At 41.6% G+C, this 17,878-nt stretch overlaps 1 protein-coding gene across 10 annotated transcripts in view; it reads right to left on the bottom strand.

Moving 5' to 3' along the window:
* Positions 1-17,878, bottom strand: part of TRIQK (triple QxxK/R motif containing) — a 149,383-nt gene that overhangs the window by 116,196 nt on the left and 15,309 nt on the right. For 7 of the 10 annotated variants that reach the window (XR_006288439.1, XR_006288441.1, XR_006288436.1 and 4 more), the window contains 2 exons: positions 10,584-10,664; positions 4,221-7,355 (listed from right to left, as the gene is read on the bottom strand). Coding sequence is in view for 2 of the 10 variants with exons in the window: in XM_043539355.1 (XP_043395290.1) it covers positions 10,584-10,664; positions 13,918-13,975 (139 nt within the window). In the remaining 8 variants the exon portion in view is untranslated. Of the gene's footprint in view, positions 1-4,220; positions 7,356-10,583; positions 10,665-13,917; positions 14,272-17,878 lie in introns of those variants that run through there. The other 3 variants (XR_006288442.1, XM_043539355.1, XM_043539354.1) reach the window with 3 other exon arrangements.

Here is a 17,878-nt window from a genome sequence, read left to right as displayed (position 1 = left end):
GGTTAATAAAATATAGTCGAATTTCAAGTTTAAGAGACTGTGGGGTTCTAGAATACAAACCTAACTTTAGCTCCGCCAACTCTGTCCTGTAAAGGTGTGTATGAAAAGAGGCAGGGCTTTGAAGGAATCCTGCTGTTTTACTTATGAGCTAAAAACTGTCTGTGGAATGAGACAAGGGCTCATTGATTGCACATACTGTGCTATAGAGGGTATTTCACCGCTATCTAGCAAACAGTAGCATGATCAAACTTCTTTCTCTCTCTTTACTTTTCTTTATAAAAATAATAGGAAACTCCATATCTATCTATCTATCTATATTCAAGGGGCATTGAAGTTGCAAATACAAGTACTCAAAAGTCAGGAAATGACAGTTAAAAGTTGCACAGTCTTAACTCTGCTCCTCAAGTCTGTATTATAACACAGATTTTCATTACATGATAATATTCAATTTATTGTGCCAAAGCCCTGGCCCCATTCAGTAAACACATTAGACAGTGGAGACAGCAGAGTTATGTAGTGAACTGAAAGTCTTGAGCACCCTTGCTCATACACTACACAGCTGCATGGTGCATCACAAATAAGACGGATGTAATTCACTGAAGAAGTTGTATGGTGCATAGTGAACGAGGCAAGGGGCCAACAGAAGATGACGAATGCTCTTGTGCATTCCAAAAATCAGTGTTCAGAAATATCAGGTTTTGTACATGCTGGTTAAGAAAATATAGCATATACCAAAATGCAGAAATATTTTGGAAGCTTATCTTTTTTCCCCTCCCTTTTTTTGCTCTGTCCTTTGACTAGAGAGGGATATAACAGAACTATCCCATACAAAGGAAATTTCCCCATTTCATTAGAGAGCTCAGTTCAGAGTAACAGTGTTTGACTGAAATTGAAAATGTTCCAATAACCTTGCTCACAAAGTACTAACATAACCCAGTTGTGAAACCTTTGGTATTCACTACAAATTACCATTCGCAAACTGCAACCTATTTGGTTATTAAAATAGGTGCCTATCTATGCTCCCTTACAGCTTATGACTTGCAAAACTGTTCTCTCTGCTGTCCTGTTTAAGACTGCTAACCACTGAAAGTACTTAATATGCGCCAAATTTTCATCTGTCACCATTAAACGTATGATGTCAGGAATACCTGGGTCACATCCTATTGCTAGCAACGGGACATGCTGTAACAGTGAACTGCAGAGAGGCTAGCAGCGAACAGCAGAGAGGCTAACAGAGGGAGTTTGCCTGGGATCTGCCTGAGAGGAGGTACGCTAAGGGCTGCATTACGGAGGCTGTGTTGGTGAGTATCTAAGTGTCTGTTATGGGGACAGTTTGACAGTGTGCTTGATTGGTTGTTTGAAAAGTGTGAATTGGGAGTGCTTTGTTCCAGGTGAGCCTTGAGTGGGCCTGACTGTTATAAAAAGTTAGTCAGCTGCGAACCAGCTGAGCAGAGAACAGCAGAGAGGCTAACAGAGGGAGTTTGCCTGGAGAGAGCCCACTGAGGCTTACATCTTGCCGGCTTCTCTGAGTAGTTACTACAACTCCTGAGGAAGCTCATAGAAGGAAGGTTTTATGGATGGGGAGCGTTCAGCTGTTGTGACCTGCACTGGAGGTGCCATGTTTGTCTTTCTTCCACAGGACAGAAGCGACTTTGTCTGTACAAAGTGCAAACTGGTTTCCATATTGGCCGAGAAGGTTCAAGGTCTGGAGCAACAGGTATCGACCCTGCCTTGCATAAGAGAAACTGAAGATTTCCTGGACAGACATCAGGATATGCTCCTATGGACACAATGTTCTGAAGATTCAGAGCAGGCTGCACTGTGGGGATAGGAGGACGGTGAAGAAATTTGGCAGCATGTGACCTCCAGAAGAAGAAAGGGGAGCGTCCATGTACCAGCAACGCAGATACAGGTAAGTAACTGTTTTCATGTTCTCTTCACAGGTACTAATGCGGAGAGTGAACTAAATGATACATCTGAGGGAAGGGAACAGAAGGAGACTCTGCCAATTGGAAGGCATGAGATGCACTGTCCTAGGATTGGGGGTTCCACGACCAAGAGAAGGAGGCGGGTGGTGGTGGTCGGGGACTCTCTCCTCAGGGGGACTGAGTCATCTATCTGACGCCCCAACCAGGAAAACCGAGAAGTCTGCTGCTTGCCAGGAGCAAAGATTCACGATGTGACGGAGAGACGGCCGAGACTCATCAAGCCCTCGGATTGCTACCCCTTCCTGCTTCTCCACGTGGGCACCAATGATACTGCCAAGAATGACCTTGAGCGGATCACTGTAGACTACGTGGCTCTGGGAAGAAAGATAAAGGAGTTTGAGGTGCAAGAGGTGTTTTCGTCCATCCTCCCTGTGGAAGGAAAAGGCCTGGGTAGAGACTGTCGAATTGTGGAAGTCAACGAATGGCTATGCAGGTAGTGTCGGAGACAAGGCTTTGGATTCTTTGACCATGGGACTGTGTTCCAAGGAGGAGGAGTGCCAGGCAGAGACGGGCTCCACCTAACGAAGAGAGGGAAGAGCATCTTCGCAAGCAGGCTGGCTATCCTAGTGAGGAGGGCTTTAAACTAGGTTCACTGGGGGAAGGAGACCAAAGCCCTGAGGTAAGTGCAGAAGTGGGATACCGGGAGGAAGCACGAGCAGAAGCGTGCAAGAGGGCTCCTGCCTCATATTGAGAGAGAGGGACGATCATCGAGTTATCTCAAGTGCCTATACACAAATGCAAGAAGCCTGGGAAACAAGCAGGGAGAACTGGAAGTCCTGGCACAGTCAAGGAATCATGATGTGATTGGAATAACAGAGACTTGGTGGGATAACTCACATGACTGGAGTACTGTCATGGATGGATATAAACTGTTCAGGAAGGAGAGTGCTAAAGGAGTTGGCGGATGTGATTGCAGAGCCATTGACCATTATCTTTGAAAACTCATGGCGATTGGGGGAAGTCCCGGATGACTGGAAAAAGGCTAATGTAGTACCCATCTGAAGAATCTCATGCATCGCTACAGACTAGGGACCGAATGGCTAGGCAGCAGTTCTGCAGAAAAGGACCTAGGGGTTACAGTGGACGAGAAGCTGGATATGAGTCAATAGTGTGCCCTTGTTGCCAAGAAGGCCAATGGCATTTTGGGATGTATACGTAGGGGCATTGCCAGCAGATCGAGGGACGTGATCGTTCCCCTCTATTCAACATTGGTGAGACCTCATCTGGAGTACTGTGTCCAGTTTTGGGCCCCACACTACAAGAAGGATGTGGAAAAACTGGAAAACGTCCAGCGGAGGGCAACAAAAATGATTAGGGGACTGGAACACATGACTTATGAGGAGAGGCTGAGGGAACTGGGATTGTTTAGTCTGCAGAAGAGAAGAATGAGGGGGGATTTGATAGCTGCTTTCAAATACCTAAAAGGGGGCTCCAAAGAGGATGGGTCTAGACTCTTCTCAGTGATAGCAGATGACAGAACGAGGAGTAACGGTCTCAAGTTGCAGTGGGGGAGGTTTAGGTTGGATATTAGGAAAAACTTTTTCACTAGGAGGGTTGGTGAAACACTGGAATGCGTTACCTAGGGAGGTGGTGGAATCTCCTTCCTTCGAAGTTTTTAAGGTCAGGCTTGACAAAGCCCTGGCTGGGATGATTTAGTTGGGGATTGGTCCTGCTTTGAGCAGGGGGTTGGACTAGATGACTTCCTGAGGTCCCTTCCAACCCTGATATTCTATGATTCTATGAACAACTGAGACCAAGTTAAATGGGAAATTCCAGTCTAAAATGTACAACTAGGGATATCCCAAGAGGACACATATTGTACCTGTCACCTGGTCTATGAATGTTACATTTCTATAAATATAGTAGCAACAATAAATCGGAATTTATCCAGCAGTTTAAAAAATTTATAAAACAATGGTAAAAGTGATCCTTTTGACAATAAGCAAATTTCTGGTTCTTTAATCTCTGATACTTTAATAGTTTTACTATTTTGTGCTGAAAGCATAAAGGTTGAGTGACAAAGGTTAACAGTTAGCACAGGAATTTGTCTTTTTTCCCTCCCAGTCTCTCAGCATGAATTTCCTATTCACTTCAGCAAAAGGAAACAGCCTGTTGAATTCATGATTATGTTCTTCAATTATTTTGAAATCCATACTTGGCTTTGGTGCAAATATCCAACTATGAAACAAAATTGTTCTGCTTTCTCAAGTACAACTACAGTGAGGTAATTTCTTGAAAGCCTTCTAAATATATTTTATTGATATAAGTCTCTCCAAAAGCTGCTCCCCTCGATAGAATTTTCTCCTCATGGATCAGTCCTCGGAGTGGAACCATATGCCATACCTTGGTTTTGTGGGTAAGGTATTGACTCCCATCACTTCTGCATTCCTGTGTGAAGACTCGTCACTGATGTGACATCAATGGCATAAAAGGAGGTGCAGATATCTCTTGTGCCAGTACACTGCTGCTTTGTCCTCCCAAATAATGGAAGTGCATTGTATCTTCTATTTTAGGGCCGTTTGCGCCCACAGAAATGGCCTCAGGACTTGACCCACAATATTTAGATCTATTTGTGTCCTGTCCATTTGCAGTCACTTTATACTGTTACAATTCTGTATTAGTACTGGTTGCATTTCTGAAATTAATTCTCCAACTCCAGTACAAAAAAGACATCAGTGAACACAGCTTTCTATTACTAACATGGCATGAAAAACAATCAACAAAACCTGAAACAACATAATTAGGCTTTTAAGTATCTGAACGTAATTCATCCTCACTCTTAATCCTTATGTGTAAGGCCTGATTCTTTCAATTACACTAGTGCACATCTGTAGAAACACCACTGAAATCAATGGAATTACACTAGCATCAAACTAGCATGAGAGCAAAATCAGGCCTCTCAGATAAAATTCTTTCCAGTAGTCAGCTCAAGTTCTCTTAGTCCTATGAAGCATACCCACTCTTACTGAAAATTACCTGAGCTTACCTAGGAAAAGCAGAGGTGCTTAATATGGTATGCCATGAAATTCTCCTTAATTTCTCTCCATTCTTCCCCCGCCCCAGTGGCAGAGTTAAGGCCAGGGAAGATAAATGTCTTTTCTCCTTTATTATTTTTTGCTACAGCCAAGATCAGTCTCTCTCCATGTAGAGTACTAAAATAGTACCTTCCAAGTTGTTCCTTTCATCCTGATTCCTCATAGGAATTCAATAGCTTTTCTCTATCCACTCAGCAGGTTATATTTGCTATTCCCATTAAGCCATTTCGGCAGTACCTTTCCATAAAGTATACGCTATGGGGTCTGTAGTTTCCCATCCTGCCTTCCAAGATAACTTGAACTCATACATTGCAGACAAAAGTCTGATTTTCTAGTAACTCTACTCACCATTCCCATATGTTACTGTTTTTAATAATAGCTTGGTTTGCTGATAAAGTATGTTAAGGGTTGTACCTCCAGTTCTATTAAATTTGAAATTTATTCAACCTTGCTAGCTTTTCCCCCCTGTGGCATTCATTCCAGCATTAAGTGTTTCTATCAACTCCAGGGAGGGCAAAAATTATAGTAGTTCATTCTTTTTAGAAAAGGATTTCTTCTGATATTATCTTGCTCATCTGTTACACTCTTCTTCTCAATGAGGAGGTACTCCACACAGCTTTGGCACCATGCCTGCACATGATGAAAAAGGCTGTGGGCTAAAAGAACCCCATTCTGGTCTGGTAGTGTGTGTTAGATATATGGAACAAAATACTATTGCTCGGGGATAGCATAAAATACTTCTGAAAAGTGCTGATTTAAATGATCATACTTGCTGTTTTTACTTTCACCCCACAAAAAGAGCTGACCTTATCTACAAGTACTCATGCCCAAAGCACAGGTGAGTCTCAGGGTATATCTACGCAGGGATAAAAGACCAGAGATGCAGCCACAGCTGGCCCAGATCAGCTGACTTGTGCTTGTGGGGCTCAGGCTATGGGGATAAAAATGCGCTCCAGCACAAGCCCAAAAGTCTACACAGAGCCCCATGAGCCCGAGTCATGTGACCTAGGACAGTTGCGGGTTTTTTATCCCGATGCAGACATACCCTCAGTGAGTATGAAAAAGTGGGAATCTACCTTGGTGTTGCTTACACATTCTTCCTTCAATATGTCTGTTATGCCAAATTTGAACTTCTTTTAGGGTTACTTAGATTCTCTTTGACTCATATTTACAAATTCAGAGGTATTGCCTAAATTAGAATTCCTCCACACTAACAGACACCTGTAGAGCTACTAACATGTGGTCTACCAATGCTCAAGGGAGTCTATATAAGCATAATTTACCTGCTGAGAAGCTAGAAGAATGTGTAAATCAAATTAGCCCCCACAATACTTTAATTTACATAATCTTCCAGCTCCTCCATGTATAAATCACACCAACTCCCTTAGACATAGGTAGTGTATGTGTGCAAAATTCTGAAGGAATCTGACTATGAGGGGATTAACTTACACATCGCTTCTTCAGCTTCAGTGAATCTGCCTCATTGTCTCACCAACATGCCAAAACCCTGATTGAAAGTCCCATGCCCCCTGGTGAGACAGTTTGGCTGCACATGCCAGTTTATAATCTGGCTTCTCTGATTCAACTGCCAACAAGTAATGGTGTTTTTCAACACCTCTCCGCTGGGAAATGAATGCACAAACCTCACTTCATAATGCTCAGGGTGGACTGATTTAAATCAATGCAATTTAAATAGCAGATTTTAATCATGATTTAAATCAAGAAGCCGGAAACCTTGATTTAAATCTACTTTAATTGTGTTTTGAGTTTTTGCTTTTTCATTATTTTCCTAAGCCTTAACTGTGCTGGATCCATAAGAAAAAAAGTTTAATAAATCAATTTTTAATGCAAACCTGTCTAATAAACATAGAAAGTATTATCTGTAGTTGAACTAATTGTTTATGGTCACCTTGTCCTTCCAGATTTTAGAACTACAAGAACTCATTCTTTCACACCTAGTTTTTATTCATAGATTGGAAAAGTAAAACAAGCTTCCCTGCTTTTTCAACTCCCAAGTGGTTTCTTAATTTTGAATTAACTGGTCATTGAACTGCACTAGCTGAAATGAAGAAAACACATACATTGCACCTGCTAAACAGGTTACTGCTATCAAAAGCTGGTTTAGCACTTCAACAAACTCTGCTCTCAGGTACTTAACCAGTAATTTCCAACAGTTCAGTGTTTACTCCTGTGGGAATTCTGCACCACTGCATAAGCGCAGAATTTAATGTCCCCCGCAGATTTTACTCTTTCCCCACAGAATAATTGATTCACGCGGCCCTCCCAGGCAGCGGTCTCGAGCGGGCACATCTTGTTCGGGTGTCGGGAGCACCTGGCGGAGACATAAATCGCCATCTGAGGGGGTGGAGTGGGACTAGGTAAGGATGCCCCAGCCAGTGGCTCCTATCATGTGTCGGGCTCCAGCTGCTAGTTCTGGCTGGGCTGGGCTGCAGGACTTCCTCTTCCCCTGCACAGGCTGGGGCTGGGTCAGATCCACCCCCAGGAACCTCCCCTGGCTGCAAGAAGCTCCGCACCCCCACAACCAGACCTCCCACCCATGAGGCCCACCCCCTGCATCCAGACTCCTTGCACCCAGACTCCCCCACCAAAGTCCCCCACCTCTGTACCTGGACCACCCCTCCGAGCCCCCTGCACCCACACCCCCTGTGATGCTCTGTACCTCTGGGGAACCCCCAGCACCCCCATGTTCATCCTTGTAAAATGATTGTGTGGAATCTAATGCAAAGTTTGTCATGTCGGGTGTCTTCGGAAGGCTCATGATGCAGTTATGAGGCTGAAAATGTATCCTCATGGCTTAAAATAAGCCCAAGCAAAAACTCTCCAAGAGCAGAGAGGCAGTTCACACCTCATCAGGGCAGGTATGGGACAAACCCAGCCCAGCCTCAAAGGAACAAAGGACACTGGCCTAGACAGCAACAAAAGGATCTGTTGGACTCTCGAGTGAGTCACCCCCCTTCCTTTGGCCAGTTTGGGACTGCGATGAGGTAATGCTCACCTAAATCTGAAGGGCGAGTCGGGGGGCAAAGCTAAGAGGGAAGAAAGAACATGATAAAAGGGAGAGACATTTGCTATGCTCTTCCGCTTTCTTCCACCTATATCTACAGTCACCACACCAAGCAACTGAAGCGCTGATCGAAGGGGAGAGCCTGGCTAAAGAGCAACCAGCCAGCCTGTGGTGAGAAGCATCTAAGTTTGAAAGAGCACTAAAAGTGTTAAGATCAGCTTAGAATGTGTTTTGCTTTTATTTCATTTGACCAAATCTGACTTGTTATGCTTTGACTTATAATCACTTAAAAATCTATCTTTCATAGTTAATAAATGTGCTTGTTTATTCTTCCTGAAACACTGCATTTGGTTTGAAGCGTGTCAGAGGCTCCCCTTGGGATAACAAGCCTGGTACATATCAATTTGTTAAACTGACAAACTCATATAAGCTTGCAGCATCCAACGGGCATAACCGGACACTGCAAGACAGAGGTTCCTAGGGTTGTGTCTGGGACCGGAGATATTGGCTAGTGTCTGGGACCGGAGATATTGGCTATTGGGGGTTCTCACAGCTGAGCAGGGTAAAGCTGACTCCCAGAGTCGAGGATTGGCGTGACCAAGCAGATCACCGGTCAGGATAACACCAGAGGGGAACGTCACACCCCCCACCCTACTAAGCCCCAATATTTTTTATACGATCACATACAATCCTTCCTGCAGATTTAAATGGCAGCTGTGGTTGCTCAGCAACTGTAAAATAAGGCCATTTACTTAAATGACTAACTATGGATAAAATGTACTTAACGTTAGGCAACCACTTTTGAAAATGTGGGTCTGTCTCTTATAATATTATATAATATTTCAGAAGTAGAGAATTTTTAAGAGTGGGTACAAATGGTAAGCACCTAAATTCATATTTAGGGAACCAGTTATATGGGGGGTGGTGTAATCTGCATATTTTCTACCTCTACATAGGAAATGAGTCATAACAAAAGAAAGTTAAGGGAAAATATTATATTTACTGTTTTTATTTTAAAGTGTTCAGTAATTATTGATTGAATTTGGTAATATCATATGAAGTCTTACACCACCCAATATATATTAAAAAATAGCTCTGGACCACCACATTTAAATTTAAATTTGCAAGGCATATATATTCATACAGAGATGGAATAAGACAAAGCTTCACCTGTTAAGGAGTATCATCTAACTATTTCTTTTTAATATTTTACTGACATCTGCAAGCATAAAATATGTTTGTGATGGGTTTGGGCCCTTTGGGGTGTCATCTGATGTAGTGGGATGCCACTGAGTCACCCATTCTGCCAACCTGGGTTCCCTTAACTTGGCCTTGCTGGGTTAGGCTCACAAGCCTCTTCCAGCCGACCACACAGGCAGGGCCACACCCAGCTGCACAGAGAGACAGAGATCAGCTCTGGAAAGATTCAGCCTTAGGGGCTTGCCCCAACACTCTGATGCCCACTCCTTTTAAGGGGTACATACCCAAAGGTTTTATGAAATTTGCCCCCTCCCTCAATGTGGACGGAGATATGCACAACTTCTTGCCTCCCCCCTCCCCATTTAGAAATTACATAAACTGGGTTATATTATAAAGAAGAAATAAGTTTAACTATAAAAGGTGAATTTTAAGTGAATATAAGATATAAACAGACAGAACAAAGCAGATTACTGACCAAATAAAGCAAAATAGGCAAGCTAAGCTCAATATATTAAAAAAACAGGTTACCAAATGTAAATTCTCACCCTAAATGTTATTTTAGGCAGGTTGCAAAGTTTCTGTGGTTCAGAGTTCCCAGTTATATTCCTTTTCAGACTGGACCCCTGCCTCAGTCTGGATTCCCCCTCCCCGCCTTCACTTCAGGTGGCTTTAGCAGTCTTTCTTCTTGGGCAGACAGACCATGGAGAGGAGACAATACCTTCCTCCCCACCCTTAAATAGGATTTACATATGGCGGGAATCCTTTGTTTCCCAAACTTGACCCCCCTTTCCCTTCCAGTGGAAAGTTACAAGAAGTCCTAGGTAATGTTTAGTTTCAGGTGACAAGACCACCTGACTCTGTAGTATCACAGCATCCAGGAGTCAGTGGCAGTATGGAGTGTCTGCAAGAAGGCCAAGCCTTTTTATAGTCCATTGTCCTCGTTGATGGGTCATCAACCCTGGCTGGCTTTTCCACTGTTGTACCTGAAGTGCTAGCAGTGGGCATCACCCAAAATAGCATAGTTGAAATACAGATACATAGTCAATATTCCTAATTTCAGATACAGACATACAAATTGGATAATCACATCCATTAAATTATAACCTTTCCAATGATATCTTACAAAACCCATCTTGCATAAAGTACATCTCAGTTATGTCATATTCATATCACAAGCATATTTTCATAAAGAATATTGAGTGAAACATCACAATGTTGTTTTCTTTTAAAAATCATGCATTTTTTCTTCTGTCTAAAGTCTTTGCTGAATGCGCTGGCCCTTAACACTGTACACAGGATGCATCCCAAAAGGAGACATTAATCTGTATTTCTTACCTATTTGTTTCCTGTATTGCTCAACAGGAGTTCTTGTGGCAGAGGCATCCTTTCTACCCATCCTTTTTGAGTCCAAAACCACTAAGTAAGGAAGGGGGGGGAAAAAATCACATATTTTAAAATAATGAATTATCTAACCAAACCAATGAATTCTATGCATATCACAGAAAGTCTTTAACGAGTAAAATAGTTATTTAAATTCCATACAAAAGGAATAAACCTATACATGGTAGAAATGGTTACTAACCCTTCTGACCTGTTTTCCTTTGAGATGTGTTGCACACGTCCACTCTGCTGTACATGTATGTGTACCCCACCCCAATGCACAGTTGTCAGAATTTTCCCCTTAGCAGTACCCATTGGGGCAGCACGGTCACCCTCTGCTGCCTCATGCAGGCATAAAGCGCGGAGCCACCACTGAACCCCCTCAGCTTCTTCCTATCGGAAAGACTCCAATGGAGAGGGGAAGAAGGGCAGGTCGTGGAATGGACATGTGCTACACATCTTGAAGAACAACAGTTATGGAAAAGTTAGTAACCATTTCTTCTTCTTCAAGTGATATCACAGATGACTCAAAAGCATTCCAATCTGGTGGTGGCTCAGAGCCTATTTGAACAGAGACTGCAGGACAATTTGTCCGAACTTAGCAATGTCTCTAGACTATCAAGACATAACACAGTGAGAGGCAAACATATGCCATGATGACCAGGTTGTCACTTTGCAAATGTCTAATATGGGAACATGGGCCAGACAGGCCGCAGAAGCTATTTGGGATCTAGTCAACTGACCCAAAACTCTATCCAGAAGCTTCACATTCACCATCTGGAAACATACATAGATATCCAAAATGTGATCGTTTGGGTGGATACAGGACAGACCTTCATTCTGTCCACACATGCTGTGAACAGTTGTGTCGAAGATCAAAACGGTTTAGTCCGTTCTAGATTTTAAAAAAAACTAAAGCTTTTCTAATATTTAGAGTATGAAGCCTCTCCTCACTTTTATGATCATGAGGCTTTGGAAAGAAGGTTGGTAAGAAGACTGCTTGGTTAATCTGAAAACTAGAAACCACCCTGAGAAGAAACCTTGGGCGGAGACGAATGCAAACTTTGTCTGTATAGAAAATTGTATATGGAGGACCTAATACCAATGCCCTCAATTCCCCTGGCTGACATAATAGCCACTAAAAATGCCACCTTTATAGAAAGGTGCAACAGGGAGCAGGTCGCTAGAGGTTCAAAGGGGGTGACCCATCAGTTTTTCTAAGACTAGATTCAAGCTCCGTGGGGGAACAGGATTTTGCACCTGTGAAAACAGTCTATCCAGGCCCTTTAAAAATCTTACAGACATAAGGCTGAAAAAAGAGAATGGTTTTCAACAAGTGGGTGGAAGGTTAAGATAGCCACTAAATGCACTCTGAACTAATCGCCAATGCTTAGTGTTTTAGGAACAGAAGATTGTTTCTGTTCAGCACATACAGGACTAAGACCAGGGAAGTTCTCCTCACTCTGACCCAGACAGAGAACTTCTTCCATTTAGCCAAATAAATACTCCTAGTTGATGGTTTTCTACTATTTAGCAGCACTTCCTGAACAACCCTAGAACATGACTTTTCTGCAGACATTAGCCACAAAGCCTCCGAGTCATCAGGAGAAGGTTCTGCAGATTGGGATGGAGGAGGTGACCCTGATTCTGTGAAATCAAGTTCATGTGTAGTAGGAATGACAATGGGGGACTGATAGGCTTACTAGCTCCAAAAAACAGTGCTGACAGGGCCATCACTCAGCATAAGATGAGCCTTGTTCTGCTTAACTTTGCACAGAATTTTGGGCAGGAGAGGAATGGGAAGAAAAGCATACAGGAGTTCATCTGACCATGGCAGTAGAACACATCAGTCAATGAACCTGGACTGTAGCCCACTGTGGAGCAAAACTCGTGTCTTTTGTTGCAAACTGATCCACTTGGGGAGTTCCCCAGAGCTGGAAAATGAACCTTGCTACATCTGAGTGAAGGGGCCACTTGCAGTGGTTGATGAACAGCCTGCTTAGGCAATCTGCCAATGTACTGTGGATCCCTGGAAGGTAAGCTGCTTTCAGGATTATGAAATTGGCAATGCAGAAGGCCCAAAGTAGAACTGCTAAAATGACACAGCAGTGAAGACCAGGCTCCTCTTGGTTTTGTTTTTTTTATAAAACATGGCCACTGTATCATTGGTCAGAACCAACAAACCCCTTCCTTTGATTTGTGGAAGAAATGCCATGCAAGCTAACCAGATAGCTTGCAACTCCCTGACATTTATATGCAGACTGAGATCTTGGGAAGACCAGAGATCTTGTGACTGTAGCAGACCCAAATGAGTCCCACCCCTCCTCAACTAGTAAGCTGGTCCGAGGCATCCATGACTAAGATGAGAGATTGTTGAGGCCAGGCAAAGGGAATTCCCTTGAAAACGTTAGCAGGACCTATCCACCAATCTAGGGAGGATAAGACTCAATTTGGAATGTGAACTATCATGTCCATGATGCTTCCTCAATGAAATACACTTTGCACAACCAGCCCCATAGCTCTCTCAAACGTAGCTCCAACAAATCTGTTTTTTGAACCTGAGACAGGATGGACTTCTCCATGTTGATCAGCAAGCCAAGCTCATCTAACATGGGCCGAAAAATGTCTCGCTTTATAAATCAACATGGCTTTATGAGAGGTCCCTGAAAAGGGACAGGGAAGGGATTACTGCGCTTCCACCATGTTAAAAACCTACCAATCTGTTGTGAAGGGGGTGCTGCCGAGATCATTTGCTGCTTTCCCCTCGATGGTACCATTTTGAATGGAACACTAACTGCTGCATCCCATGTTCCCAGACGGTGCAGAGGTGAAGGAATGAGTGTTGGTACCTTGGGCACCACGCGACGCTCTTGTACAGTCGTTCAAAGAAGAACAACGAAATACTGGAACTAATCATCTATATTACAAACACTATAAGATGATTTCTAAAAGTACTCTTTTTCTATAATTTGGTTTATTAATATTATAGAATTCATTAGTTTGAACAACAAAATAAACGTAGTTTAAGAATTTTGAACAAAACAAGCTGCCATCCAATATGAACCTTGGTATAGTTGAAATCACTTTTAGTATAACTATTTTTCTTCGATAAATCACTGACTGAACTTAAAGTCTGCTATTATTCAGATTTCTACTATGCCCATCCCCACAGAATCTGGGTGCCCAAGAATATGAGCTAGTAAGAGAGAACGCAATGTGCAGGCTCATACAGATATAGGGCCAGACTGTGCTTGTGATATCCACATGAAGAGGCCTCCCATGCACTTACCTCCCCCATCCAAAGTAGAAGGGGGAGTCTGCTTGCCTTCACAGCAGCAGTGCCCCATTCTCCTGCCACCCAGGGAAGCCTGTCCATAGTTCTAGACATCGCCAAGTGAGGAAAGGGTAGATAGTAGGTGGAGCCACTTTGATTGTCCTCCAACCTCACCTAGCAGCAAAACCAGAGGAGAATAAATACTGTCAGAGCCTGTATTAACTTTCCTCTATTTCTTATATTAACCCTCCTTGCTCTTAAAGGGGAGTCTCAAGAAGAGTAACTGGGGAGCCTTGACAGTGCCATGCTGTCAGAGAGCCACAGGGCAGCACCATGGGACGCAGAGCTGCTGCAGAAATGCAGGGACTCCACATGGATGGCCCCCTATCCCAGGATGATACCCAAGATCCATGCACATGTTTGGGGATCAGCAAGAAGTGTGGGTCTGACTCATTTTCTTCCACCGTAGGGAATAAACAGATGAATTCAGAGAAAATTCTGAAAAGGTAACCGCATGGATTTTACTGGATTGCAGCTCAGTACAGAACTGAGGTACCTTAGTCCTCACACTTGCTATTCCAATTCCAGGTTTCTCTTGACCAGAGATGACAAATCAGATTATATTATACATGTGTAGTAATTGGGATTGTACAAATGGGGACTACAAATTTACAACCTAACTCAGGTCTCCAGAGTCTAAATCCACTATCTCTCTATTAACATTATTTTTAAAACCTTCAGAGTAATATATCAAAACGTACAGATGTTCTAAAATTAAAACAGCAAGGATGAAATTCACCCATCACCTTCCAAAATCTAATTAATCAACCTTTTGTATAGAGAACTCCAAATAGACTAGAGAGGTTTGGAATCTACCTCCCAACTTGCAGGCAGGCTAGGGACCTGCACACAGTCCCTCTGAGGCTGCTATTCCCACTAATAATCACAGCTTCTTCACACTTTGGTATCACTTTTCTCTACTAGATCCACACAATCATGGTTCCAATAACCCTTCCAGCCGACCCCAAACACACCAGCTGAGTGTTATATAAGAGGTACTAAGACTCTGTATACAGCTGCTCCCTCTGTATGTTTCTCTCCCCGCCAAGTAACAACATGTGGTTTACCTGGTGCAGTGGGATGCTGGAAATGGATTAATTTCACCCTCTATTCCAATCGCCAAAATCTGGCTTTAAATCCATGTGCAAAAAATACATATTAAACCACCAAGACAAGTTTGTCAAATGAGCTATTGTCAATGGCATAACTGTTTTCAAGCCAGGTTCAAAGCACAGTCCCAGGAATTATCCCCAGGGCTTATTCATGCATCAAACAATGTAGCAGTTATTTTCACTGTTTGTCCATTTGGTCATTTAGGGCCCAATTCTGCTTTTTGCTGACAGTACTGGCCAGAAATCAGCACCCATTATATCAGTGCAAATACACAGTAACTCCATTAACCTTAACTCAAGATTTTCATACACTAAGTACATTTAACTCAGTAAATAACCCACATTTAGGTATCTATAGCATATACTAAGCTGAATGAAACTAAGGAAAAAGAATTGCATTTGGTTTTTTTCAGTCCCTCGCCCCCATTGCCCATAAAATCATAACCCAGCTGGGAAGAAAGGCAACTGATTCCCACATAATGCTTACACCATGGTAACGGTAATGGAAAATAAAGTTAATATTTCAACTAATAAAGTAGATAATACAAAATTTTATACAGCAAAATCTAGTTTTTTGCTTACTTTATTCCACTGTTAGAAACAACGTTTGACTTGCCTTTTGCACTTTTAATAGCCTAGGAATGTTTTGTAACAAAATGTTAGCTGTGAAAGATGCTTGCAGTTTTAGGACTGTACTGCCAATAAAATACCAGAGTGCAGAAAAATTACTTCCCATTAGTTAAAATATATATTTGGCCTACTTAATATGAGCCACAGAGACATTCCTGTTCATCTGTGTGGTTCAAGCTGTCACTGACTCAGGCATCTAGAACCTCTAAAATGCTGTGACTTTTCTTTGTTCTTCAAAGCCATGCAGTAATCATCATTCATTTCTACAGCTTTGATGGTTAGATAGCAAACTCCCGAGAAACCCATAGAGACATTAGCACATACAGCCGCAATGTCTAATAAGACAGCTATTTGCATAAAAGATCAGCCACAATTTAAAATGTGTTGTGATAAATGTGGAAGGGGAATAACAGATCTATATTAGCATGTACGAAACCAAGATTGTTTTCACAATTTAATTCCTTGGGAGCTGTGGCTCATCACCTTCCCTTGTAAAGAATTCTGCATTCCCTGAGGAAGTAGCTTGCTATGAGCCAGAGTTAAGCTAAAATATGGATTAATAAGAGATAATATTTATTATTTATGAATCTTGCTGCAGGAATGGTTTCAAACGTAACCATCAGATCAGATTTCTAAAAAGAAAAGATCTGGAACCTTTCTGACTCATGAAATACTTTGAAGCGAAAATTGTCACCCCTGTTTAAAACAGAAATATTTCACTCATAAATATATCTATTATTTCCCAAAATAATTCACACCATTTAACAAAGTATGGGCTCAGTCCTGCTTCCACTGTACTCAATAGCAAAATTTCATTAATGTCAGTTGGTGCAGGATCGAGCCCCCTTTCTTGTGTTTCTTTATTTAACCTGAATTCTACACAATCATGAAGTGCTGTACAAACTCTAAACTCTGTGCAGGTTCCTGGAATTTTAATGACTACATACCATTTAAAAACCATCTAAAGGAGTTTGTCACTGTTCTTTCAGATATTGCTAAAAAAGACTTAAGGAGTAGTTTCAGGTCGTTAGAAATCAATGTGAGCTTTCTCCCAGCTCTCAGCTTCTACAAAAATGCTTTTTTTAAAAAAAATCATGTACAAGTGATTTGAATGATATTTTGTTTTTTAGTTTGTTTTCAGGTTTTTAAAGGGGAATTTTTTCTTTGGTCTTTTTTTCCCTTCTCTTTCCTTGCACCACAAGAGGAGTGCTTTATCTTTTTCTCTCCTGTCCTATCACATCTTGATCACTATCCGAGATGAAGAAGTTGCCGATATCACACTCCATTGTCAATAATATATTTCTGATTTTGACAATTAATGAGAGCTATAGACAAAGAACTGTTTGAATGTCCATTCAAGATCTGACTATGAGAGAATTTAACTCACTACTGTTGAAATTCACTTCTGTTTTACTGTTCATGGGAATTTCAAAGATTATTATTCTGGCCATCTAAGGGATCATACAGTCCCTTTCATTAATGGAATAGAAACATATTGTGAATGACTAAAAAAAATTAATAAAAAATAAATATAGGGACTATAAAGCACATGGCACTGTGCTTTGTACATTTATGATGCTATATAAATGATTAATAACAATAATAAAATCGTAAGTAGGTTCCACTGTACATACCAAGAGCTGCATGAATGCAAAATTCCATGAAAATGAGACTTGGTGTTGAATAATGTGTTTTGATTCTTCAACTATAAAAGTTTTTTAAATATTAGTATATAGTATTTTTGAACATTAAAGATAATTAAAGTTTGGAATGTAATTATTAATTTGACAGAAGAGAAATTAAGAATTTGTGACTGAAAGGACTCCCTGCAGAATGCTAATGTTATGGGCCAAATTTTCAGACACTAGCATCTAAGTCTAATTTACACATGCATCAATATGGATATACTCATAATGAGTAACCGAATATCTATACATGTAGCTATCCATCTGCATGTACTACAAATGGATGCCACAAACAGGCAAACACACTTTTTTTATTTATTCAATGTTGGCCTATGTTTTCAAACTATAAAGGCAGCTGAGTCTTAACTCAGTCTATAACTCCGAGTCTGATTTAAAAATCTATAGAAGTCAATAGAAAGAGTTCCACTGACTTCAATGGACTTTAAATAGGTCTTTTGTCAATAAGTTGCATAGTCAGTTGAATAAACA

The sequence above is a fragment of the Chelonia mydas genome, chromosome 2, assembly GCF_015237465.2.
Source record: "Chelonia mydas isolate rCheMyd1 chromosome 2, rCheMyd1.pri.v2, whole genome shotgun sequence".
NCBI classification, from domain to species: Eukaryota; Metazoa; Chordata; order Testudines; family Cheloniidae; genus Chelonia; species Chelonia mydas.
Note: the sequence above shows the minus strand (reverse complement) of the source record. Positions and strands in the feature narration are given on the sequence as shown.